Source organism: Rhinolophus hipposideros (genome assembly GCF_964194185.1).
Source record: "Rhinolophus hipposideros genome assembly, chromosome: 19".
Classification (NCBI taxonomy): domain Eukaryota; kingdom Metazoa; phylum Chordata; class Mammalia; order Chiroptera; family Rhinolophidae; genus Rhinolophus; species Rhinolophus hipposideros.
In genome coordinates this window covers 28,427,813-28,451,228 of record NC_138065.1, presented here as the reverse complement: position 1 = coordinate 28,451,228, position 23,416 = coordinate 28,427,813, and the positions used below count along the sequence as shown (strand labels likewise).

Below are 23,416 nucleotides of genomic sequence, written 5' to 3'. Positions count from 1 at the left end.
AATGAATTTTGTGTGAGCATATTGAATGAGCAAGAGTAACTCCATTTTGGACATGAACAGAGAATTTAGCAGACAATGCCCAGGGAGCTGCCCGGTTGCCCTAGTAATTGGATGTAACCAGCTGCATTCCTAAAGGTCTGCCACTGAAGATGAGAGGACGTCAGGGTTGCAGGCTGGCTGCTCTGATAAGGTGACGTCAGAAAAGCACTCAGAGCTGCATAAGAACTGGAGACTTTTGCAGCTCAGACAGCGAGTCTTGACTAAGAGGTGACCACGCTGCTCCTCTGCTCCAAAAGCCTGCTTACTTCATCAGACTCAGATTGAACTTCTACCAGAACGACCTCCAGGACCAGCCACCATTCCTGGCTCCACCATGATTTTTACTGACTTTGGGACTGGTTCATTACTCTGTTTTACCCAATTATTGTATTACTCTGTGTGCTCTACTGTTTGGTGTATTGATGATTGATGTTTGAGTAAAGAGCATATTGAAAGGCGTTCAAGATCTTGCATGCTCTGTTCTTCACTCATGCCGTGGCTACCATAGAAGGCTCAGTCAGTGCTAGGTAGATCCTGGGGGTCTGAGAGTCTCTTGGGGGTTAGTCCTGACTTGCAGGAAGAGACTGCAGCACAGACTGTGAGCCTAGCAGTCACTCATGACAACACTTCTGACAGGAAGGGGAAGTTTGAGTAAGAAGCACTTTCAACAGAGGACGAACTTGACTGCCTTGAAGTCTTCAGCACCAGTCTCCAGTGCTAACAACATGATTTGGCTGTTCCAGTTTCTCACGCTTGTCTTCTGCCTTGGCCCAGGTAAATGATGAAATGGACCCATATAGTCACCGAGTGACTCCCAGATTTTGTTTAGCTTACTCAGTCTAGATCACCTATATACAAGTGTCTGTCTGTCTCTGCCTGGTGCAGTTCACAGTCATGCTTGATAAGCTGCTACGTTCTCTCCAACTTTAATTGTGTCTGTATTTAAGGGAATTTTCTGCTGGGACATGGGAAATGAGCTTTTCTAAGACAAGACTCTTTGGGGTTTATTAACAGCATGTTTTAATAAGGAATACTAAGTTTAGGAAAATGAATCCTTTTACCAAACTAGCTGCTATCTTGCTGTGTAACCTCAAGTACATTACTTATTCCTCCTGGGCCTCACTACGCTCGTTTAAAATATTGAAAATCTGTGGGATCAGTTTCGCCAAAATTTCTGGGCCCAACAGAAAACACTAGAAATAGTTCTCTTAGTTTCAGCTTGCTGTGAAAAAAAAAGCTCTCTAGCTCTCCCATCCTTTAATACAAATTGGGGTTCGTTGGTCTGGCAGTACTTTATGTGAGAGAAAGGAGTTAGCTGATCCTGCCTGCTTCTCATTTCCTGCTGTTTATTACAAGGAAAACATGAAGGTGAATGTCATCTTGGGGCACAAAAAGTGGTCCGTCGAGGCCAACGTATAGGATTCAGGGGCAGATGGGGTAGGAAACAAGACAGAAAAGCTAGGCCAGAACTAGCCCAGGGAAGCAGATACAAATAGCTAATATTCACTGAGGGTTATTCTGTATCAGGCACTGGGCCAAGTATTATACACACATACATATAAGCCTCATGTCTTATGAGTCTGTACTATTGTTATCTCCATTTTTACATGAGAAATTCAGATAATTTAAATAACTTGCCCAAATTTCATCAGCCAGCAGATGGCAAGTGCTTGTGATAGTTCTGAGAAACACTGACAGTTGAACAAACATGGCAGCAGCACAAGAGGAAAGACAGAAGCAAGAGTCACCATAGACATAGAATTAACTAGATTAATTGGCATTGGCAATGAGGGGGGAGGTGAATTCATTAAGTTATCCAATAAATATTCGTTGAGCACTTACTAATTCCTGCCATTGTTCCAGTTTCTGGGGATACATTATGCACAAAGCAGGCAAAAATTCCTGCCCTCATAGAGTTAACATTTTAGCAGGGGAGACAAATTATAAACAAGATAAATAAGTGAAATAGTATATTGTAGAGTGGTAAATGATAAGAAGGAAAAAAATCAAGCACAGAAAGGGGATGGTGCAGGATGGAGGGCAGTGAAATTTCAGACTGGGTAACCAAAGAAGGTGACAGAGTTGAAGGGATGAAGGAGCAGACAAGGAGAGGAAGATGAGTTAAATTTTGGACCTATGAATTTTAAGGCATCAGTATGAAATCCATGAAGAGATTTCCTGAAAGCAGCTCGAAATAAGATTAGAGGTAGGGCTGAAGCTGGAGGCTTGGAAGTCACAGCAAAGAAATAATAAGTGAAGCTCAAGAGAAAAGCGGAAAGAGGACAGAACCTTTGGAAATATGTATAAGATGCAGAAAGTGGAATAATTCATTTATACATTCAAGAGCCATTTCCTGGCCTGGGAACAAAGATCGACATCTTTGTCTCATTTTTACGTCCTTACAAAAATTGAACCCACCTCTAGAATCAAATATTCTGAAGGTCCTCTGATTAAAATTCCTCTGCTTCTCCCCATTTCCCTTGATACTCTTCATATGACTCTATGAAACATATTGTTCCTATCCCCACTTCAAGGAAGAGGAAAGAAGGCACAGACCCTTAAGTAACTTGCTTAATGTCACATAGAGAGGTGACACTGTGGATGGTGTAGGAAAACAAACATATTTGAATGTATTTGTAGTTGTTTTGAGGCCCACGAGGAAAGCAGTGATTGCCAGATTTGGAAATCAGGGAACCTGGCTCCAGAGTCTATTCCACTTAGTTTACACACAGCTACATATTCACATATATATATATATATATATATAATTACTAAAATGTGATTGCTAGGAAGAAAATAGGTTACCATGGGAGAGAAAAACAAGGGGATCTGCTTTGGATGGGGGTAATGTGGATTTTCTGGAAAGCTGGCATATCATCTGATATTTAAAGGATGATGTGCGAACTCAAGTCGGGGGAGCCTCATGAGGAAGCATCCAAGGCAGAGGGAATCACGTGTGCAAAGACCCTGATGCAGGGAAGAGCTTGGAGTTATTAAGGAAGGAAAAGAAAACCACTGTGGCAAGAGTGTGGCACAAAATAAATCAACATTGAAAACAAGTATGAAGGAAGACAACTCACACCAGCCCACATTCTCTCAAGTGGGTTGAGCATTATAACTTGCTCCTTTTAGAAAATTTAGCTGGAAAGATAAACCACATTGAGAAATAATCCTAATAAGTATAACTAGAATCAGGTATCATCATGCCCTGGGACAAATGAATCTCATTTGTCTCTCCATTATTCTTCCTAGATGAGAGCTTGTCAAATGTTAATATGCATACAAATTACTAGGGAATCGCATTATAATGCTGATTCCGGGATGGAGACTAAGATTCTGCATTTATTACAAGCTCCAAGTAAAGCAAGTGCTGCTCCACGGACTACACTTTGAGTAGCAAAGTTCTATATTTCATGGGATTAAGTCATATTGGGTCTGGAGGAAAGAAGAAATGGGAATTCTCTGATTGGGTTTGCAAGAAGCAGATACACATATTCTGCTGTCCAGGAGAGAACAGTGGTTGGAAATGGAGGCAGAGCCAATACACATGGGCTAGCCAAATGAGGTTGTGCGTTAAAAATTTGCAGGCTCTTCTGCTAAGAGATTGTATCCAATGACTCACCTTCTGCTGAGAAGTGTTATCTACTTCTTACCAACCTTCCACACTTTCACATGTTTATTGTTACTCACCACAGACAGCAAGTTGTTTTATATTTTGTCATTATCTTCAAAAACAACTGTTTTTCTACCTCTCAGAATCTGCGATCTGTCCTCACTGTGACCTCCATCCTTCCATGCCTCTCAGTTTTTTATTCAGATCTACCCTCAGTTGTGTCTCCATCCACAGTCAGACTTTTTGCCTTTCTTTTTTATCATCAAGGTGAAATTCAAAAAACATAAAATAATAATTTCAAAGTGTACAATTTTATGGCATTTAGTAAATTCACCACTTCTATCATTCCAAAACATTTCATTGCCCCAAAAGGAAACCCTGTAGCCATTAAGCAATCACTCCACATTTCTCCATCCCTCAACCTTCTACACATAACCAGTCTGCTTTCTCTCTATGGGTTTACCTATTCTGGATAGTTCGTATAAATGAAGTTATACAATATGTGACCTTTTGTATCTAACTTCTTTCACTTAGTACAGAGTTTTCAAGGTTTATTCATGTTGTGTCATCTATCAGTAAGTACTTCATTCCTTTTTGTTGCTGAATAATTTTCCATTGTACGTATATACACATTTATTATCCATTCATCTATTAATGGACATTTGCATTTTTCCACCTTTTTGTTTATGTGAATTGTGCTGCTATGAAGATTTGTCTACAAGTATTTGAATATCTGTTTTCAGTTCTTCTGGGTATATACCTAGGAATAAAATTACTGGATCTTATGATAATTCTATGCTTAATATTTTGAGGAATCACTAAATGGTTTTCCACAGTGACTGTACAAGTTTACATTTCTACCAGCAATGTATAATTTCTCCACATCTTTACTAACACTTACTTACTGATTATCATTATTACCATTTTAGTAGATGTAAAGATATTTCATTATAATTTTAATTGGCATCTTCTTTGGGAATAATAATGTTGAGCATCTTTAGATTTATGTGTTTATTGGCCTTCTTTGGAGAAATATCCATTCAAGCCCTTTGCTCATTTTAATTGGATTATTTATCATTTTGTTGTAGAGTTGTAAAAGTTCTTAAAATATTCATAATGCTAGACCTTTATCAGATATATGGTTTACATATATTTTCACCCATTCTGTAGGTTGTCTTTTTATTTTTTTGATAATGTCCTTTGAGAAACAAAAGATTTTGATTTTGATGAAGTCAAATTTGTCTTTCTTTTGTTACTCGTGCTTTTAGTGTCATATCTAAAAATCCATTGCCAAATCCAAGGACATGAAGACTTACTCCTATATTCTCTTCTAAGAGTTTTATAATTTTAGCTCTCATATTTAGGTCATTGAAACATTTTGAGTTAATTTTTGTATAAGTATGAACGCGTGGTCCAACTTTCTTCTTTTGTACATGAATATCTAGTTGTCCCAGCACCATTTATTGAAGCAACATCTTTTCCCATTGAATGACCTTGCCACTCTTGTTAAAAGTTAATTGTCCATAAATGCATGGATTTTACTTATGGACTCTCAGTTCAATTCTATATAGGTATCTATATGTCTATCCTTATGTCAGCACCATACTATTTTGACTACTGTAACTGTAAATTTTGGATTTGGGGGAATATGAATTCTCTAATTTTGATTTTCTTTTTCAGTATTGTTTTAGCTATTTGGGGCCCCTTGCAGTTCCGTATGAATTTGAGGATTGGCTCTTCCATTTCTGAAAAAAGTCATAAAGGTCATTGGAATTTTGATAGATATTGCATTGACTCTGTAGATTGCTTTGGGTAGTATTGCCATCTTAATATTAAGCTTCTGATCCATGAACATAAAATGTCTTTCCATTTATTTAGTTGTTCTTTAAGTTCTTTTAGAAATGTTTTCTAGTTTTTCAGTCCAAAGTCTTGAATCTCCTTGGATGAACTGTTACTGGATATTGTATTACTTTGGATCCAATAGTAAATGGAATTGTTTTCTTAATTTCCTTTTCAGATTGTTCATATTGCTAGTGTGTAGGAATACAACTGATTTTTGTATATTGATCATCTATGCTGCAACTTTGCTAAATTTATTTATTAGATCTGATGATTTTTGTGCGGATTCTTTAGGATTTTCTATCTATAAGACAGAATGTCATATTCTGTCAATAGAAAGTTTCACTTCTTCCTTTCCAATTAAGATACCATTTATTTCTTTTTTCTTGCCTAATTGCTCCAGCTGGAACTTCCAGTACAATACAAGTGGTGAAAGCAGGCACTGTTGTCCTGTTCCTGGTTTTGATGGAAGGCTTTCAGTCTTCTTGAGTAGAATGTTAGCCTTTTGAGGTGAAGAAGTCCTCTTTTACTTTTATTTTTATTAGTTTCAGGTGCACAAGACAAAGTAATAGACGTTTATCATTTATATCCCTCACACTGTGTGAACCCCCCCTACCGCCATCCACTATCCCTCTGACATCGCACAGAGCCATTACATTTCCACTGTCTCTCTTCCTAATGCTGTACTACGCTTCTTGTAAGTATATACATACATATGTACACATATATATGTAAAATTATAGTTGGCATTCATCATTCTACAGCTTCAGGTGTACAGTGCAGTGATCAGGCATCTACATCATCCCTGAGGTGGTGTCCCAAATGGGACACGTGTCCATCGGATACCTTACAAAATCTTTACAACATTATTGATTACGTTCCCCAAATTAATTTTCAAAACCCCGTGGCCATCTTGTGGTTACCGACTGTTTTCTAATCCCCTCACCTTCCTCCTTATCCCCACTCCCCCGCCTATCTAGCAACCCTCAGTTTTTCCTCTTTCTCTCCAAAACTGTTTCTGATTAGTTCATTCACTTATTCTTTTCTTTAGATTCTGCATATAAGTGACATCATATGGTATTTGTCTTTCTCTGTCTGACTTATTTCGCTTAACATAATGTTCTCTAGATCCATCCATGGTGCTGCAAATGATAAGATTTCTTTCTTCTTTATGGCTGTGTAATACTCCATTGTACAAATGTACCACAGTTTCTTAATCCAGTCATCTACAGATGGGCATTTCGGTTGTTTCTATGTCTTGGCTATTGTGTATAGTAAACATAAGAGTGCATAAAGATTTTTGAATTGGAGTTTTGGATTTCTCCGGATAGATACCTAAGAATGCAATTGCTGGATCATAAGGTAGTTCCATTTTCAGATTTTCGAGATACCTCCATACTGTTTTCCATAGTGGCTGCACCAATCTGCAATCCCACGAACAGTGCACAAGCAGTCCCTTTTCTCCACATCTGTGCCAGCACTTGTTGTTTGTGGATTTATTGATGATAGCCATTTTGACTGGAGTGAGGTGGTATCTCATTGTGGTTTTTATTTGCATTTCTCTGACGGTTAATGAGGTTGAGCATTTCTTCATATGTCTGTTTGCCACCTGTATGTCCTTTTTAGAAAAATGTCTCTTCATGTCCTCTGCCCATTTTTTAATTGGGTTGTTTGTTTTTCTGGAGTTGAGTTGAGTGAGTTTGTTTATAAATTTGTGATATTAACCCCTTATCAGATATATCATTGGCAAATATCTTTTCCCATTTAGTAATATCCCTTTTTGTTTTATTGATGGTTTCCTTTGCTGTGAAAAAATTTTTAGTTTGATGTAATCCCACATGTTTATTTTTAACCTTACTTCCCTTTCGTGAGGGGATATGTCAGTAAAAATCTTACTCCGGGTAATGTCTGTGAAGTTTCTTCCTATATTTTCTTCTAGGAATTTTGTGGTTTCAGATCTTACATTTAAGTCTTTAAGCCACTTTGAATTTATGTTTGTATATGGTGTAAGGAGGTGGTCCAGCTTCATTTTTTTGCATGTCTGTCCAGGTTTCCCAGCACCATTTGTTGAATAGACTGTCTTTACCCCCACCGTACATTATTGCTTCCATTGTCGTAGATTAAATGGCCATATAGGCATGGATTTATTTCTGGCTTTTCTATTCTGTTCCCTTGATCTATGTGTCTGTTTTTATGCCAGTACCATGCTGTTTTGTTTACTGTAGCCTTGTAGTATATTTTGATGTCAGGTATTGTTATACCTCCCACTTTGTTCTTATTTCTCAAGATTGCTCAGGCTATTCAGGGTCTTTTATGGTCCCATATAAATTTTAGGATTATATGTTCTATTTTTGTGAAAAACGTCGTTGGTAGTTTGATAGGAATTGCGTTGAATATGTATATACCTTAGGCAGTATGGACATTTTAACTATATTAATTCTTCCTATCCATGAACATGGAATGTGTTTCCATCTATTTGTATCTTCTTTCATTTCTTACTTCAGTGTCTTATAATTTTCTGAGTACAGATCTTTTACTTCTTTGGTTAAATTTATTCCCAGATATTTTATAGTCTTTGGAGCAATTGTAAATGGAATTTTTTTTTAATTTCTCCTTCTGATGTTTTATTATTGGTATATACAAATGCAACTGATTTTTGATTATTAATTTTGTAACCTGCTACTTTACTAAATTCATCTATCAGCTCTAATAGTTTCTTGGTGGAGTCTTTAGGGTTCTCTCTATATAGTATAATATCATCTGCATATAATGACAATTTTACTTCCTCCTAACCAATTTGGATACCTTTTATTTCTTTTTTTTTTTTTTTGTCTGATTGCTGTGGCTAGAACTTCCAGCACTATGTTGAATAGAAGTGGAGAAAGTGGGCAACCTTGCCTTGTTCCTGATCTTAGGGGGAATGGTTTTAGCTTTTCCCCATTGAGTATGATGTTAGCTGTGGGTTTATCATATATGGCCTTTATTATGCTGAGATATGATCCCTCTATTCCCACTTTCTTAAGGGTTTTTATCATAAATGGCTGCTGGATTTTGTCAAATGCTTTTTCTGCATCTATTGATATGATCATGTAATTTTTATTTTTCATTTTGTTAATGCGGTGTATCACATTAATTGATTTGAGGATGTTGAACCACCCTTGCATACCAGGGATGAATCCAGTTGATCATGGTGTATGATCTATTTAATGTATTGCTGAATTCCGTTTACTAACATTTTGCTGAGGATTTTTGCATCTATGTTCATTAGCGATATCGGCCTGTAGTTTTCTTTTTTTTGGTGTCTTTGTCTGATTTGGGAATCAGGGTGATAGTGGCTTCGTAAAAAGTGTTTGGGAGTCTTCCCTCCTTCTGGATTTTTTGGAAGAACTTGAGGAGAACAGGTGATAATTTTTTTTTGAACGTTTTATAAAATTCACATGTAAGGCCATCTGTTCCAGGGCTTTTGTTTCTTGGGAGATTGTTGATTACTGATTCAATTTCCCTGGTGGTAATCAGTCTATTCAGGTTTTCTGTTTCTTCGTGAGTTAGCCGTGGAAGGTTGTAAGCCTCTAGAAAATTGTCCATTTCTTCCAGATTGTCAAATTTGTTGGTATATAGTTGCTCATAGTAATTTCTTAAAATGTTTTGTATTTCTGTGGTGTCTGTTGTCACTTTTCCTCCTTCATTTCTGATTTTATTAATTTGGGTCCTCTCTCTCTCTTTTTTAATTTGTCTGACTAAAGGTTTGTCGATTTTGTTTATCTTCTCTAAGAACCAACTCTTGCATTCATTGATCTTTTGTATTGTTTTTCTGGTTTCTATTTCATTTATTTCCCCTCTGACCTTTATTATCTCCGTCCTTGTACTCCCATTGGGCTTATTTTCCTGTTCTTTTTCCAGATCCCTTAAGTGTGAAGATAAACTGTTCATTAGTGATGTTTCTTGTTACTTTAGGTACGCCTGCAATGCTATGAATTTCCCTCTTAGGACTGCTTTCACGACATCCAATAGATTTTGGGTTGTCGTGTTTTCATTCTCGTTTGTCTCAAGATATCTTTTGATTTCTTCCTGATCTCCTGCTTGACCCATTCATTATTTAGTAACATGTTATTCAGCCTCAATGAATTGGTGTGTCTTCCAGTTTTTTCCTGTAGTTCATTCCTAATTTCATAGCACTGTGGTCAGAGAGGACAATTGGTATGATTTCAATTTTCTTAAATTTATCAAGACTTGTTTTGTGGCCTAACATATGGTCTGTCTTGGAAAATGTTCCATGTGTTCTTGAGAAGAACGTGTATTTTGCAGCATTGGGGTGAAATGCTCTGAAAATATCGATTAAATCCAAGTGGTCCAATGTATCATTTAAGGCTGTTGTTTCCACATTGATTTTCTGTCTGGAAGACCTGTCCCTTGCTGTCAGAGGTGTGTTGAAGTCCCCTACTATGATAGTGTTACTGTTGATCTCTGTCTTTATGTCAGTCAATATCTATTTTATATATTTAGGTACTCCTATGTTGGGTGCATAAATGTTTACTAGGGTTATGTCCTCGTGTTGGATCGATCCTTTTATTATTATATAGTGCCCATCTTTGTCTTTTAATATGTTCTTCATTTTAAAGTCTATTTTGTCAGATATAAGTATTGCAACTCCAGCTTTTTTCTCATTCCCATTTGCATGAAATATCTTACTCCAACCCTTCATTTTCAGCCTGTGTGTGTCTTTTGATCTGAGGTGAATCTCTTGTATACAGCATATACAAGGGTCTTGCTTTCTTATCCACTCAGCCACCCTATGTCTTTTGATTGGAGCATTTAATCTGTTTACATTTAAAGTGATTATTGGATTACTTGAAGGTGCGCAAATTGGGCGAGCAGGGGAACAAGGAAGGGAGCGGAGTGGAAACGCGCGGTCTCGTGGTGGAATCAGGCCGGTGGCGGCTGCGGCAGCTGCGGTAAACAAGCTGATATAGAACACGCAGAACAGCGGGGAGACTCGTGGAGGAATTACCTGAAGGTGTGCGCGGATTGCAAGCAGGGGAGGAGGCAGGACAGCGAAGTGGAAGCGCGCCCCCCACCCCCACCCCTGCGGAGCCGAGGCCAGCGGCAACCGCCGCCGCGGCGCCCAGGACGACGGAGCGCAGACTCCTGGAAGGTTTGCTTTGGAGTGCGCTAGTTAGGCAAGCGGGGGAGGAGAGAGGGGTGCGAAGTGAAAACACTAACCCCCCCACAGCAGAGCCCAGGCCGTACAGCAACCGCTGCGCTGCGCGGCTCCCAGAACGGAGCGGAGACTCCTGGAAGGTTTGCTTTGAGGTGCGCTAGTTGGGCGAGCGGGGGAGGAGCCAGGAGGGCAAGAGGAGCGTGCCCACAGGAGCAGCGGCAGGCAGCACCCAGGGCTCTAGAGTCCCACGGGAGCCCAGGGTGCAGCGGAGAGCGTAGGGTCCAGGAGGTGGGCTCTTTCCCTGCGTCCCACAGCTGATCGCTCCCACCGGGGCAGGCAGCTCGTGGGCCCTAAGACAGACAAAGAACTCAGATGCCACACCTGGGCCCGTCACCGCGCTTTTCGAATCCTCCCCCCGCCCTTCCAGAGACTCAAACTGACCCCTGAACTGAGGAGTAGTGTCAGATTACAGAGGGGTGTCTGTGCTCGGGCGCTGGGAAGATTGGCAGCCAGCTCTGACCTTCGGAAGAGGCTGGGAAAAGGGGATTTCCCCTGGACGAGTGTCACGCAGGGGACCCTGCTCGCTGCGCCATTTGTCGTGCAGGGTCTCAGCTCCCACTCCCCGCCCAAGAACGCAGGACACGGTAAGGCCAAAAAGGAACACCCACGGAGCCATAGGTAGGGAAGTCAAACCAATATATTCTCGCTGGCGGCTGGGCTGGAGACACAGGAAGCAGGATCTACATAATCTGCCTAACAGCAGTCCGCGCTTGCCAGCCACCATCTTCTTGCTAGCCCCCATTCCATTCCTGCTAGCGTAGCCACAGCCGTTATATTAGTGGCCAATGGCCTACGGGTTACAGCTGACGGCCAACTAGCCACAGCTGCTGGCATCTGATCACAGTTGATGGCCATTTACTACCCGAGCCAGCACCTTTCTATGTGAGGCCGAGAGCCTGGAAACTGCTTTTTTGGGGTTTTGTCCCCACAACGAGGAGAGAGGAGACTCCCACACCTCCAGCCACCACCTTTTCAGGCCTGCGGGAGGAGTGTGACGTGGCTGGCCTGGGAGGGAGAAGACCCCTCCATCCCCAGCCCCCACCCTTTCTAGCTGGCCTGGGGCGGGGCAAGGGCAACCGCGGAAGCACTCCCTGAGTTCAGCAGTAAGCGGCAGACGCAGCTCCCGGCTTTCAGCAGCTTAGAGATCTCCCGCCCGCCCCCTCTCTCACACCCACGGAAGGAGGGCCCTAAGACTCAGGAGTACTGGGCACAGGGCTGGTGGAGCTACTCTCAGCGTGCATTTGTGCAGGAAAGGACAGAAACTGCACGGTCTCTCTGAAAACTGTCATCCAGACCCCTCAGCCCCTCGCATTTAAATCTACACTCCCAAATTCACTCTGGGCACCAGGTGACTAGCGCTGCCTGTGCACTAGGCAGGGAACTCTTTGGCACAGCGCAGGACAACCTGGAGATTACTTGGTGGGCTTAAGCCAAGACTGGTGCTGCTTTCTATTTTGCTTTCCTTGGTGGTTTTTGGTTTTTTTTTGTTTTTGTTTTCATTTTTGTTTTTTTTCTCTCTCTCTTTTTTCTTTTCTTTTTCTTTTTTTTCTTTCTTTCCTTTCTTCTTCTTTTTTTCTTTCTGCTTGTTGTGATTTACTTTGTTCTGTCTTTATTTCTTTGATATCTTTGCCCATGTTCAGTGGGGATTGTCGGTTGTATTTTACATGTGAATGTACTTGATTTGTTTTCTTTGTTGTTGTTGTTGTTGTTGTTGTTGTTGTACTTGGTAACTTGATTTGTGCTGAAACTGCCCTAACAGGGCCCAGCTTAAGAGGCACAAGATTCAACATATCCAGAAGCCAACTCTGGACCAAACCAGAGTACTACCGGGTTTGACCTACAAGTCACACACCCAGAGGAAATTCTCTGAAGGCACAAGAGCCCATAGAGGCCAAACCTCATTTAAGTGGCCAACCCTCACCCAGCAAAACACCCTGCGGTGGGCAGAGCCAAGTTTCACAACTAGACGGCCTAGGAGTTAAACGCACCTACTCACAAGCAAAAAGCAATTAAAGTTCTTCTTGAACAGGATGATATACTAAACATACGAACCACCTGTGGAGCACATGCAGAGAAGAACAAAGTAGTCCAAGTCAAATATAAAGGACACATAATACATAAGACAACCCAGCAAGAACTAAGAGCTCTAGGGGATCTTCCTACTACTTCAAAGCAAGCACAGAGAGTCAGTCAGAATGGGGAGACAAAGAAACATGTCCCAAATAAAAGAACAAAAGAAACCTCCACAACTGGAACCAAATGAAGCAGAGGTCACCGACATGTCAGAGACAGAGTTCAGAACACTGGTGATAAGAATGTTTAAGGAGCTTAGAGAGGACATAAAGAAGGATATAGAAATCATAAAGAACAACCAGTTAGAACTAAAAAAGGATGTAGAAATCTTAACGAACAACCAGCTAGAACTAAAGAACACAATTACCGAAATTAAGAACTCACTTGAAGGAATGACCAGCAGGTCAGATGAAGCAGAGGATCGAATCAGCGACTTAGAAGACAAGTTAGCAGAGATCACTCAAACTGAACAACAGAAAGAAAAAAGAATAAAAAACAATGAAGATGGGTTAAGAGACCTCTGGGACAACATCAAGCGCAACAACATGCGCATCATAGGAATACCAGAAGGCGAAGAGAAGAAGCAAGGGATTGAGAACATATTTGAGGTAATAATGTCCGAAAACTTCCCTAACCTGATGAAGGAAACCAACATACAAGCCCAGGAAGTGCAGAGAGTTCCAACCAGGATAAACCCAAACAGGCCCACACCAAGACACATTATAGTTAAAATGGCAAAGCTTAAAGACAAAGAGAGAATCTTGAAAGCAGCAAGAGAAAGGCAGAAGGTTACATACAAGGGAACTCCCATAAGACTATCAAATGACTTTTCTACAGAAACATTGAAGGCCAGGAGGGAGTGGCTGGAGATACTCAAAGTCATGGAACACAAAGGCCTACAACCTAGATTGCTTTATCCAGCAAGGCTATCATTTAAAGTTGATGGAGAGATAAAGAGCTTCCCAGAAAAGAACAAACTGAAAGAATTTATGACAACCAAGCCAGCATTGCAAGAAATACTAAAAGGACTTCTGTAAATAGAAGAAAGATGAAAACAATTTACTACAAATCTAAAAATGGCAATAACTATGTACCTATCAATAATCACTTTAAATGTAAATGGATTAAACGCTCCAATCAAGAGACATAGGGTGGCTGAGTGGATAAGGAAACAAGACCCTTGTATATGCTGTATACAAGAGACTCATTTCAGATCAAAAGACACACACAGGCTGAAAGTGAAGGGTTGGAGTAACATATTTCATGCAAATGGAAGCAAAAAAAAAGCTGGAGTTGCAATACTTATATCTGACAAAATAGACTTTAAAATGAAAAAAATATTAAAAGACAAAGATGGGCACTATATAATAATAAAGGGATCAATCCGACAAGAGGACATAACCCTAGTAAACATCTATGCACCTAACATAGGAGCACCTAAATATATAAAACAGGTACTGATGGACATAAAGACAGAGATCAACAGCAACACTATCATAGTAGGGGACTTCAACACACCTCTGACAACAAGGGACAGGTCCTCCAGACAGAAAATCAATATGGAAACAACAGCCTTAAATGATACTTTGGAGCAGTTGGACTTAATTGATATTTTCAGAGCATTTCACCCCAATGCTGCAGAATACACGTTCTTCTCAAGTGCTCATGGAACATTTTCTAAAATAGATCATATGTTAGGACACAAGACAAGCCTTGATAAATTTAAGAAAATTGAAATCATACCAATTGTCTTCTCTGACCACAGTGCTATGAAATTAGAAATGAACTACAGGGGAAAAAAACCAGGAAGATACACCAATTCATGGAGGCTGAATAACATGTTGCTAAATAATGAATGGGTCAAGCAGCAGATCAAAGAAGAAATCAAAAGGTATCTTGAGACAAATGAGAATGAGAACACGACGACCCAAAATCTATGGGATGCTGCGAAAGCAGTCCTAAGAGGGAAGTTCATAGCACTGCAGGCCTACCTAAAGAAACAAGAAACATCACTAATTCACAGTTTATCTTCACACTTAAGGGATCTGGAAAAAGAACAGCAAAATAAACCCAAAGGGAGCACAAGGAAGGAGATAATAAGGATCAGAGCAGAAATAAATGAAATAGAAACCAGAAAAACAATACAAAAGATCAATGAATCCAAGAGTTGGTTCTTAGAGAAGATAAACAAAATTGACAAACCTTTAGCCAGACTCATTAAAAAAAGGAGAGAGAGGACCCAAATTAATAAAATCAGAAATGAAAGAGGAGAAGTGACAACAGACACCACAGAAATACAAAAAATAGTAAGAAATTACTATGAGCAACTATATGCCAACAAATTTGACAACCTTGAAGAAATGGACAATTTTCTAGAGGCGTACAACCTTCCAAGGCGAACTCAAGAAGAAACAGAAAGCCTGAACAGTCTGATTACCACCAGGGAAATTGAATCAGTAATCAATAATCTCCCAACAAACAAAAGCCTTGGACCAGATGGCTTTACAGGTGAATTTTTCAAAACGTTCAAAAAAGAATTATCACCTATTCTCCTCAAGCTCTTCCAAAAAATCCAGAAGGAAGGAAGACTCCCAAACACTTTTGACGAAGCCACTATCACCCTGATCCCAAAAGCAGACAAAGACACCACAAAAAAAGAAAACTACAGGCCGATATCTCTAATGAACATAGATGCAAAAATTCTCAACAAAATGTTAGCAAACAGAATTCAGCAATACATTAAAAAGATCATACACCACGATCAAGTGGGATTCATCCCTGGTATGCAGGTGTGGTTCAACATCCGCAAATCAATTAATGTGATACACCACATTAACAAAATGAAAAATAAAAATCACATGATCATATCAATAGATGCAGAAAAAGCATTTGATAAAATACAGCAACCTTTTATGATAAAAACCCTTAAGAAAGTGGGAATAGAGGGATCATATCTTAACATAATAAAGGCCATATATGACAAACCCACAGCTAACATCATACTCAATGGGGAAAAGCTAAAACCATTCCCCCTAAGATCAGGAACAAGACAAGGTTGCCCACTTTCTCCACTTCTATTCAACATAGTGCTGGAAGTTCTAGCCACAGCAATCAGACAAGAGAAAGAAATAAAAGGCATCCAAATTGGTAAGGAGGAAGTAAAATTATCACTATATGCAGATGATATGATACTATATATAGAGAACCCTAAAGACTCCACCAAGAAACTATTAGAACTGATAGATGAATTTAGTAAAGTAGCAGGATATAAAATTAATATTCGGAAATCAGTTGCATTTGTATATACCAATGATAAAATAGCAGAAGGAGAAATTAAAAAAACAATTCCATTTACAATTGCTCCAAAGACTATAAAATATCTGGGAATAAATCTAACCAAAGATGTAAAAGATCTGTACTCAGAAAATTATACAACACTGAACAAAGAAATGAAAGAAGACATAAATAGATGGAAACACATTCCATGTTCATGGATAGGAAGAATTAATATAGTTAAAATGTCCATACTGCCTAAGGCAATATACATATTCAACGCAATTCCTATCAAACTACCAACGACGTTTTTCACAGAAATAGAACATATAATCCTAAAATTTATATGGGACCATAAAAGACCCCGGATAGCCTCAGAAATCTTGAGAAATAAGAACAAAGTGGGAGGTATAACGATACCTGATTTCAAACTATACTACAAGGCTACAGTAATCAAAACAGCATGGTACTGGCATAAAAATAGACACATAGATCAATGGAACAGAATAGAGAGCCCAGACGTAAATCCATGCCTATATGGCCATCTAATCTACGACAATGGAAGCAAGAATGAACGATGGGGTAAAGACAGTCTGTTCAATAAGTGGTGTTGGGAAACCTGGACAGACACATGCAAGAAAATGAAGCTGGATCACCTCCTTACACCATATACAAAAACAAATTCAAAATGGCTTAAAGACTTAAATGTAAGATCTGAAACCATAAAATATCTAGAAGAAAATATAGGAAGAAACTTCATGGACATTACCCGGAGTAAGATTTTCACTGATATATCCCCTCGCGCGAGAGAAGTAAGAGAAAAAATAAACATGTGGGATTACATCAAACTAAAAAGTTTTTTCACAGCAAAGGAAACCATCAATAAAACAAAAAGGGATCCTACTGTATGGGAAAAGATATTTGCCAATGATATATCTGATAAGGGATTAATATCACAAACCTATGAAAAACTTACTCAACTCAACTCCAAAAAAACAAACAACCCAATTAAAAAATGGGCAGAGGACTTGAGGAGACATTTTTCTAAAAAGGACATACAGAAGGCAAGAAGACATATGAAGAAATGCTCAACCTCACTAACCATCAGAGAAATGCAAATAAAAACCACAATGAGATACCACCTCACTCCAGTCAAAATGGCTATCATCAATAAATCAACAAACAACAAATGCTGGCGCGGATGTGGAGAAAAGGGAACGCTAGTGCACTGTTGGTGGGATTGCAGATTAGTGCAGCCACTATGGAAAACAGTATGGAGGTATCTCAGGAATCTGAAAATGGAACTACCCTATGATCCAGTAATTCCACTCCTAGGCATCTACGCGGAGAAATCCAAAACTCCAATTCAAAAATCTGTATGCACTCCTATGTTTATTGCAGCACTTTACACAATAGCCAAGATATGGAAACAACCGAAATGCCCATCGGTAGATGACTGGATTAAGAAGCTGTGGTACATTTATACAATGGAGTATTACGCAGCCATAAAGAAGAAAGAAATCTTATCATTTGCAGCAACATGGATGGATCTAGAGAACATTATGTTAAGTGAAATAAGTCAGAAAGAGAAAGACAAGTACCATATGATCTCACTTATATGTGGAATCGAAAGAAAAGACTATGTGAATGAACTAATCAGAAACAGTTTTGGGGACACAAAGAAAAAACCGAGAGTTGTTAGATGGGTGTGGGGGGGGGGGTTGGGGATAAGGGGAAAGGTGAAGGGATTTGGAAGCAGCTGGTAACCACAAGATGGCCTCAGGGTTTTTTTGAAAATTAATTTGGGGAAGGTATTCAATAATGTTGTAAAGATTTTGTTGGGTATCCGATGGACATGCGTCCTATTTGGGAGACCACCTCAGGGATACTGTGGATACCTGATCATGGCATTGTACACCAGAAGCTAAACATTAATGAATGCCAACTATAATTTTATATATATAATGTGATGGTTCAGTGTGAGGTCGGAGGGATAGTGGATGGGGGGAGGGGGGTTCACAGTGTCAGGGATATAAATGATGAACGTCTAAGTATTACCTTGTCTCGTACACCTGAAACTAATAAATAAATAGAAAAAAAGAAAGAAAAAAAGTAAAGTGATTATTGATATGTACATAGTTATTGCCATTTTTAAATTTTGTAGTTAGATTGTTTTCATCTACCTTTTATTTACAGAAGTCCTTTTAGTATTTCTTGTAATGCTGGCTTGGTGGTAATAAATTCCTTTAGCTTATTCTTTTCCGGGAAGCTCTTTATCTGTCCATCAACTTTAATTGATAGCCTTGCTGGATAAAGCAATCTAGGTTGTAGGCCTTTGTTTTCCATCATTTTGAGTATCTCCTGCCACTCCCTCCTGGCCTTCAATGTTTCTGTAGAAAAGTCATTTGATAGTCTTATGGGAGTTCCCTTGTATGTAACCCTCTATCTTTCTCTTGCTGCTTTCAAGATTCTCTCTTTGTCTTTAAGCTTTGCCATTTTAACTATAATGTGTCTTGGTGTGGGCCTGTTTGGGTTTATCCTGGTTGGAACTCTCTGCACTTCCTGGGCTTGTATGTTGGTTTCCTTCATCAGGTTAGGGAAGTTTTCGGACATTATTACTTCAAATATGTTCTCAATCCCTTGCTTCTTGTCTTCGCCTTCTGGTATTCCTATGATGCGCATGTTGTTGCGCTTGATGTTATCCCAGAAGTTTTTTAAACCATCTTCATTGTTTTTTATTCTTTTTCTTTCTGATGTTCTGTTTGGGTGATCTCTGCCAGTTTGTCTTCTAAGTCGCTGATTTGATCCTCTGCTTCATCTAACCTGCTGGTAATTCCTTCAAGTGAGTTCTTTATTTCAGTAATTGTGTTCTTTAGTTCTAACTGGTTGTTCGTTATTTCTACATCCTTCTTTATGTCGTCTCTAAGCTCCTTAAACTTTCTTATCACCAGTGTTCTGAACTCTGTCTTTGATAGGTTGGTTACCTCTGTTTCATTTGGTTCCACTTCTGGAGGTTTCTTCTGTTCTTTTATTTGGGACATGTTTCTTTGTTTCCCCATTCTGGCTGACTCTCTCTGTTTGCTTTGATGTATTAGGGAGATCCCCTAGAGTTCTTATTTCTTGCTGGGTTATCTTATGTAGTATGTGTTCTTTATATTTGACTTGCACTACTTCGTTCTTCTCCTCTGCATGTGCTCCAAAAGTGACTCTTGTGTTGTGTATATTGTCCTGTTAAAGAAGATCTTTAATTGCTTTTCACTTGTGAGTAAGTGGGGTTAACTCCTAGGCTGACTAGTTGTGAGACTTGGCTTGGCCCACAACAGGGTGTTCTGCTGTGTGAGGGTTGACCACTTAAATGTGGTTTGGCCTCTATGGCCTCTTGTGCCTGTAGAGAGTTCTCTCTGGGTGTGTGACTTGTAGGTCAAATAGGTCAAACCCAGTAGTACTCTGGTTTGGTCCAGAGTTGGCCTATGGATATGTTGAATCTTGTGCCTGTCAAGCTGGGCCCTGGTAGGGCAATTTCAGAACAAAGCAAATCACCAAGCACAACAAAAACAACAACAAAGAAAAACTCAAATACATTCACATGTAAAAACAACCGACAACCCCCATTCAACACAGGCAAAGATATCAAAATATAAAGACAACACAAAACAAAACTAAGTAAAACAAAAAGCAGCGCCAGTCTTGGCTTTAGCCCACCAACTAATCTCCAAGTTGTCCTCTGCTGTACCAAAAAGTCCCCTGCGTATTGTGCAAGCAGAGCTGGTCACCTGGTGCCCAGAGTGACTTTGGGACTGCAGATTTAGATGTGTGGGGCTGAGGGGTCTGGATGGTAGTTTTTACAAAGTCAGTGGAGTTTCTGCCCTTGCCAGCACATATGCAACAAGTTCTGTTTTAATCCTAGGTTCTTAAATGTGAAATGGTGTTGGATTTTGTTAAATAATTTTTCTGCATCAATTGAAATGATCATGTGTCTCTTTTCTTTCATTCTATTAATGTGGTGTTATGCATCGATTGATTTTCATATGTTGAACCACTCCTGCATTTCTTTCTTTTTTTTTAATTTATTGGGGTGACAATTGTTAGTGAAATTACATAGATTTCAGGCGTGCAATTCTGTATTACATCATCTATAAACCCCATTGTGTGTTCACCACCCAGAGTCAGTTCTCCTCCCATCACCATATATTTGATTCCCCTTACCCTCATCTTCCTCCCCCACCCCCCTTGCCCTCTGGTAAACACTAAACTATTGTCTGTGTCTATGAGTTTTTGTTTCTCATTTGTTTGTCTTGTTTTTGGTTTATATACCACATATCAGTGAAATCATAGGGTTCTCTGCTTTTTCTGTCTGACTTATTTCGCTTAGTTTTTTCTGCATCAATTGATATAAGCATATGATTTTGTCCTTAATTTTGTTTATGTGATGTATCACATTGATGGATTTGCAGATGTTGAACCATCCTTGTGCCCAGGGATGAACCCCACTTGGTCGTGATGAATAATCTTTTTAATGCATTGTTGTACTCGATTTGCTAGAATTTTGTTTAGGATTTTTGCATCAGTATTCATGAGAGATATTGGTCTGTCGTTTCCTTTTTTGTGTTGTCCAACCAAGTTTTGGTATCAGGGTAATACTGGCCTCATAAAATGAGTTATGGAGTACTGTCTCTTCTTCAATTTTTTGGAAGAGTTTGAGCTGGGTTGGTATTAGATCCTCTTTGAAGGTTTGGTAGAATTCACTGAAGCCATCTGTTCCTGAACTTTTGCTTTTGGGAAGGTTTTGGATCACTGATTCAATTTCATTACTGGTGATCGGTCTGTTTAGATTTTTCAGTTCTTCATGGTTCAGCTTTGGAAGGCTGTATGTTTCTAAGAACTTTTCCATTTCTTCTAGGTTATTGAATTTGGTGGCATATAGTCCTTCATAGTATTCTTGCATGATCCTTTGTATTTGTGTGGTGTCCGTGATAACTTCCCCTTTTTCATTTCTGATTTTGTTCATTAGTGTCTTCTCTCTTTTTATCTTAGTGAGTCTAGACAAGGGTTTGTCGATTTTGTTAATCTTTTCAAAGAACCAGCTCTTTGTCGCATTAATTTTTTCTATTGTCTTTTTGTTCTCTATTTCATTTAGTTCTGCTCTGAATTTTGTTATTTCCTGTCTTCTGCTGACCTTGGGTTTCACTTGTTCTTCTTTTTCTAGATCTTTAAGATGTAACATGAGGTTATTTATTTGGGATTTTTCTTGTTTCTTAAGATAGGCCTGTAATTATATAAATTTCCCTCTTAAAACTGCTTTCGCTGCATCCAAAAAATTTTAGAAAGATGTATTTTCATTGTCATTTGTTTCCTTATATCTTTTGATCTCTCCTCTAATTTCTTCTTTGACCCAGTCGTTCTTTAAAAGTATGTTGTTTAATCTCCATGTATTTGTGTTTTTTCCTGCTTTCTTTTTACAGTTGATATCCAATTTCAATGCCTTGTGATCAGAGAATATGCTTGGTATGAGTTCAATCTTCTTAAATTTGCTGAGGCTGATTTTATGTCCCAAAATATGATCTATCCTTGAGAATGTTCCATGGACACTCGAAAAGAACGTATAGTCTGATGTTTAAGGATGAAGTACTCTATATATGTCAATTATGTCCATTTCATCTAATGTGTCATTTAGGGCTGCTATTTCATTATTTATTTTCTGTTTGGATGATCTATCCATAGCTGGTAATAATGTGTTTAATTCCCTTAGTATAATTGTGTTTTGGTCAATTTCTCCCTTTAGTTCTGTTACTAGTTGCTTGGTATATTTTGGTGCTCCCTGATTGGGGGCATAAATATTGATGACTGTTATGTCTTCTTGTTTTATAGTCCCCTTTACCATTATGAAATGTCCATCGATGTCTCTTGTTACCTTTTTCACCCTGAAGTCTGTTTCATCTGATATCATTATGGCTACACCTGATTTTCTCTGGGTACTATTTGCTTGGAGTGTCAATTTCCACCCTTTCACTTTGAGTCTATGCTTGTCCTTGTAGCTGAGATGTGTCTCTTGGATACAGAACATGGTTGGGTTTAGTTTTTTGATCCAATCTGCTACTCTGTGCCTTTTTATTGGTGAGTTCAGTCATTTACATTTAGGGTGATTATTGATACGTGAGGATTTCCTGTCATTCTATCTTTAGTTTTCTGGTAAGGCTATGTCTCCATTGTTTCTTTGCCTTTTTGTTGTTGTCTATTATTTCTGTGTGATGGTATTCTATGATGTTTCCCTCTGTTTCTTCTTTTATTACAGTATATATTTCAGTTCTGGATTTTTTTTTTGAGTGGTTACCCTTAAGTTTATGTAAAAGAAAGTTTGATATTTAGACCATTCCATTTTCTTCAGCACGCTTACTTTCTCTAGTCCCATATTCCGGTTCAGGCCTTTACTCTCCCCCTTTTTATGTTGCCACAAATTGTCCCTGTTGATGGTAGTCGAATAGCCTCCTATAGTATTTCTTGTAGTGCAGGTCTTGTATTAGAAAATTCCCTCAGCTTCTGTATGTCTGCACAGGTCTTTATTCCTCCTTCATATATAAAGGATATCTTTGCTTGGTATATTATTCTTGGCTCATAATTTCTCTCTTTCAACACTTTGAATATTTGGTTCCACTCCCTTCTGGCTTGTAGTGTTTCTGCTGAAAAATCTGATGATAATCTAATGGGCTTTCCTTTGTAGGTTACCGTCTTCTTTTCCCTGGCTGCCTTGAGGATTCTTTCTTTGTCGTTGATTTCAGACAGCTTCAATACAATGTGCCTTGGAGAAGGCCTGTTGGGATTGAGGTAATTAGGTGTTCTATTTGCTTCTTGGATTCGAGGATCCAGTTCTATCCACAAGTTCGGAAGTTCTCATCAACAATTTGTTTGAATATATTCTCTGTTCCCTTCTGTCTTTCTTCTCCTTCTGGTATGTCCCTTATTCGTATATTGCTCTTTCTGATAGAGTCAGAACGTTCTTGTAGAGTTATTTCATTTCTTTTAAGTCTCAAGTCTCTTTCTTCTTCCATCTGTGTAATTTTCAGGTTTCTATCTTCGATCTCTTGCTATCTTTCCTCCATCTGGTCAACTCTACTGGTTATTTCATTCTTAATTTCTTCTATTGAGTTCTTAAAGTCCAGAAATTCCATTTGGTTCTTTTTAAAATTTTCAGTCTCTTTCGTAAAATGCTCATGTTGTTCTTTGATTGCGTTTCTGAGTTCATTAAATTGCCTTTCTGTGTTTTCTTGCATCTCGTTGAGTTTTTTCAGAACTGCTATCTTGAATTCTCTGTCATTAAGTCACATATTTCCATATCTTTAAGTTCCTTTTCTGGAGACTTTTCA

General features: G+C 38.9%; 2 protein-coding genes across 2 annotated transcripts in view; both read left to right on the top strand.

Annotated features, from left to right (window-relative positions):
* The window catches only part of CD84 (CD84 molecule), a 65,004-nt gene extending 64,506 nt beyond the window's left edge, over nucleotides 1-498 (top strand). The window contains exon 6 of the mRNA XM_081026555.1: nucleotides 136-498. Within this exon, the coding sequence (XP_080882681.1) occupies nucleotides 136-147 (12 nt within the window). The 3' untranslated portion in view covers nucleotides 148-498. The remainder of the gene's footprint in view (nucleotides 1-135) is intronic.
* A 238-nt stretch (nucleotides 499-736) lies between these two features.
* The window catches only part of SLAMF6 (SLAM family member 6), a 43,546-nt gene continuing 20,866 nt past the window's right edge, over nucleotides 737-23,416 (top strand). Inside the window, exon 1 of the mRNA XM_081025934.1 lies at nucleotides 737-813. Coding sequence (XP_080882060.1) covers nucleotides 765-813 — 49 coding nt within the window. The 5' untranslated portion in view covers nucleotides 737-764. The remainder of the gene's footprint in view (nucleotides 814-23,416) is intronic.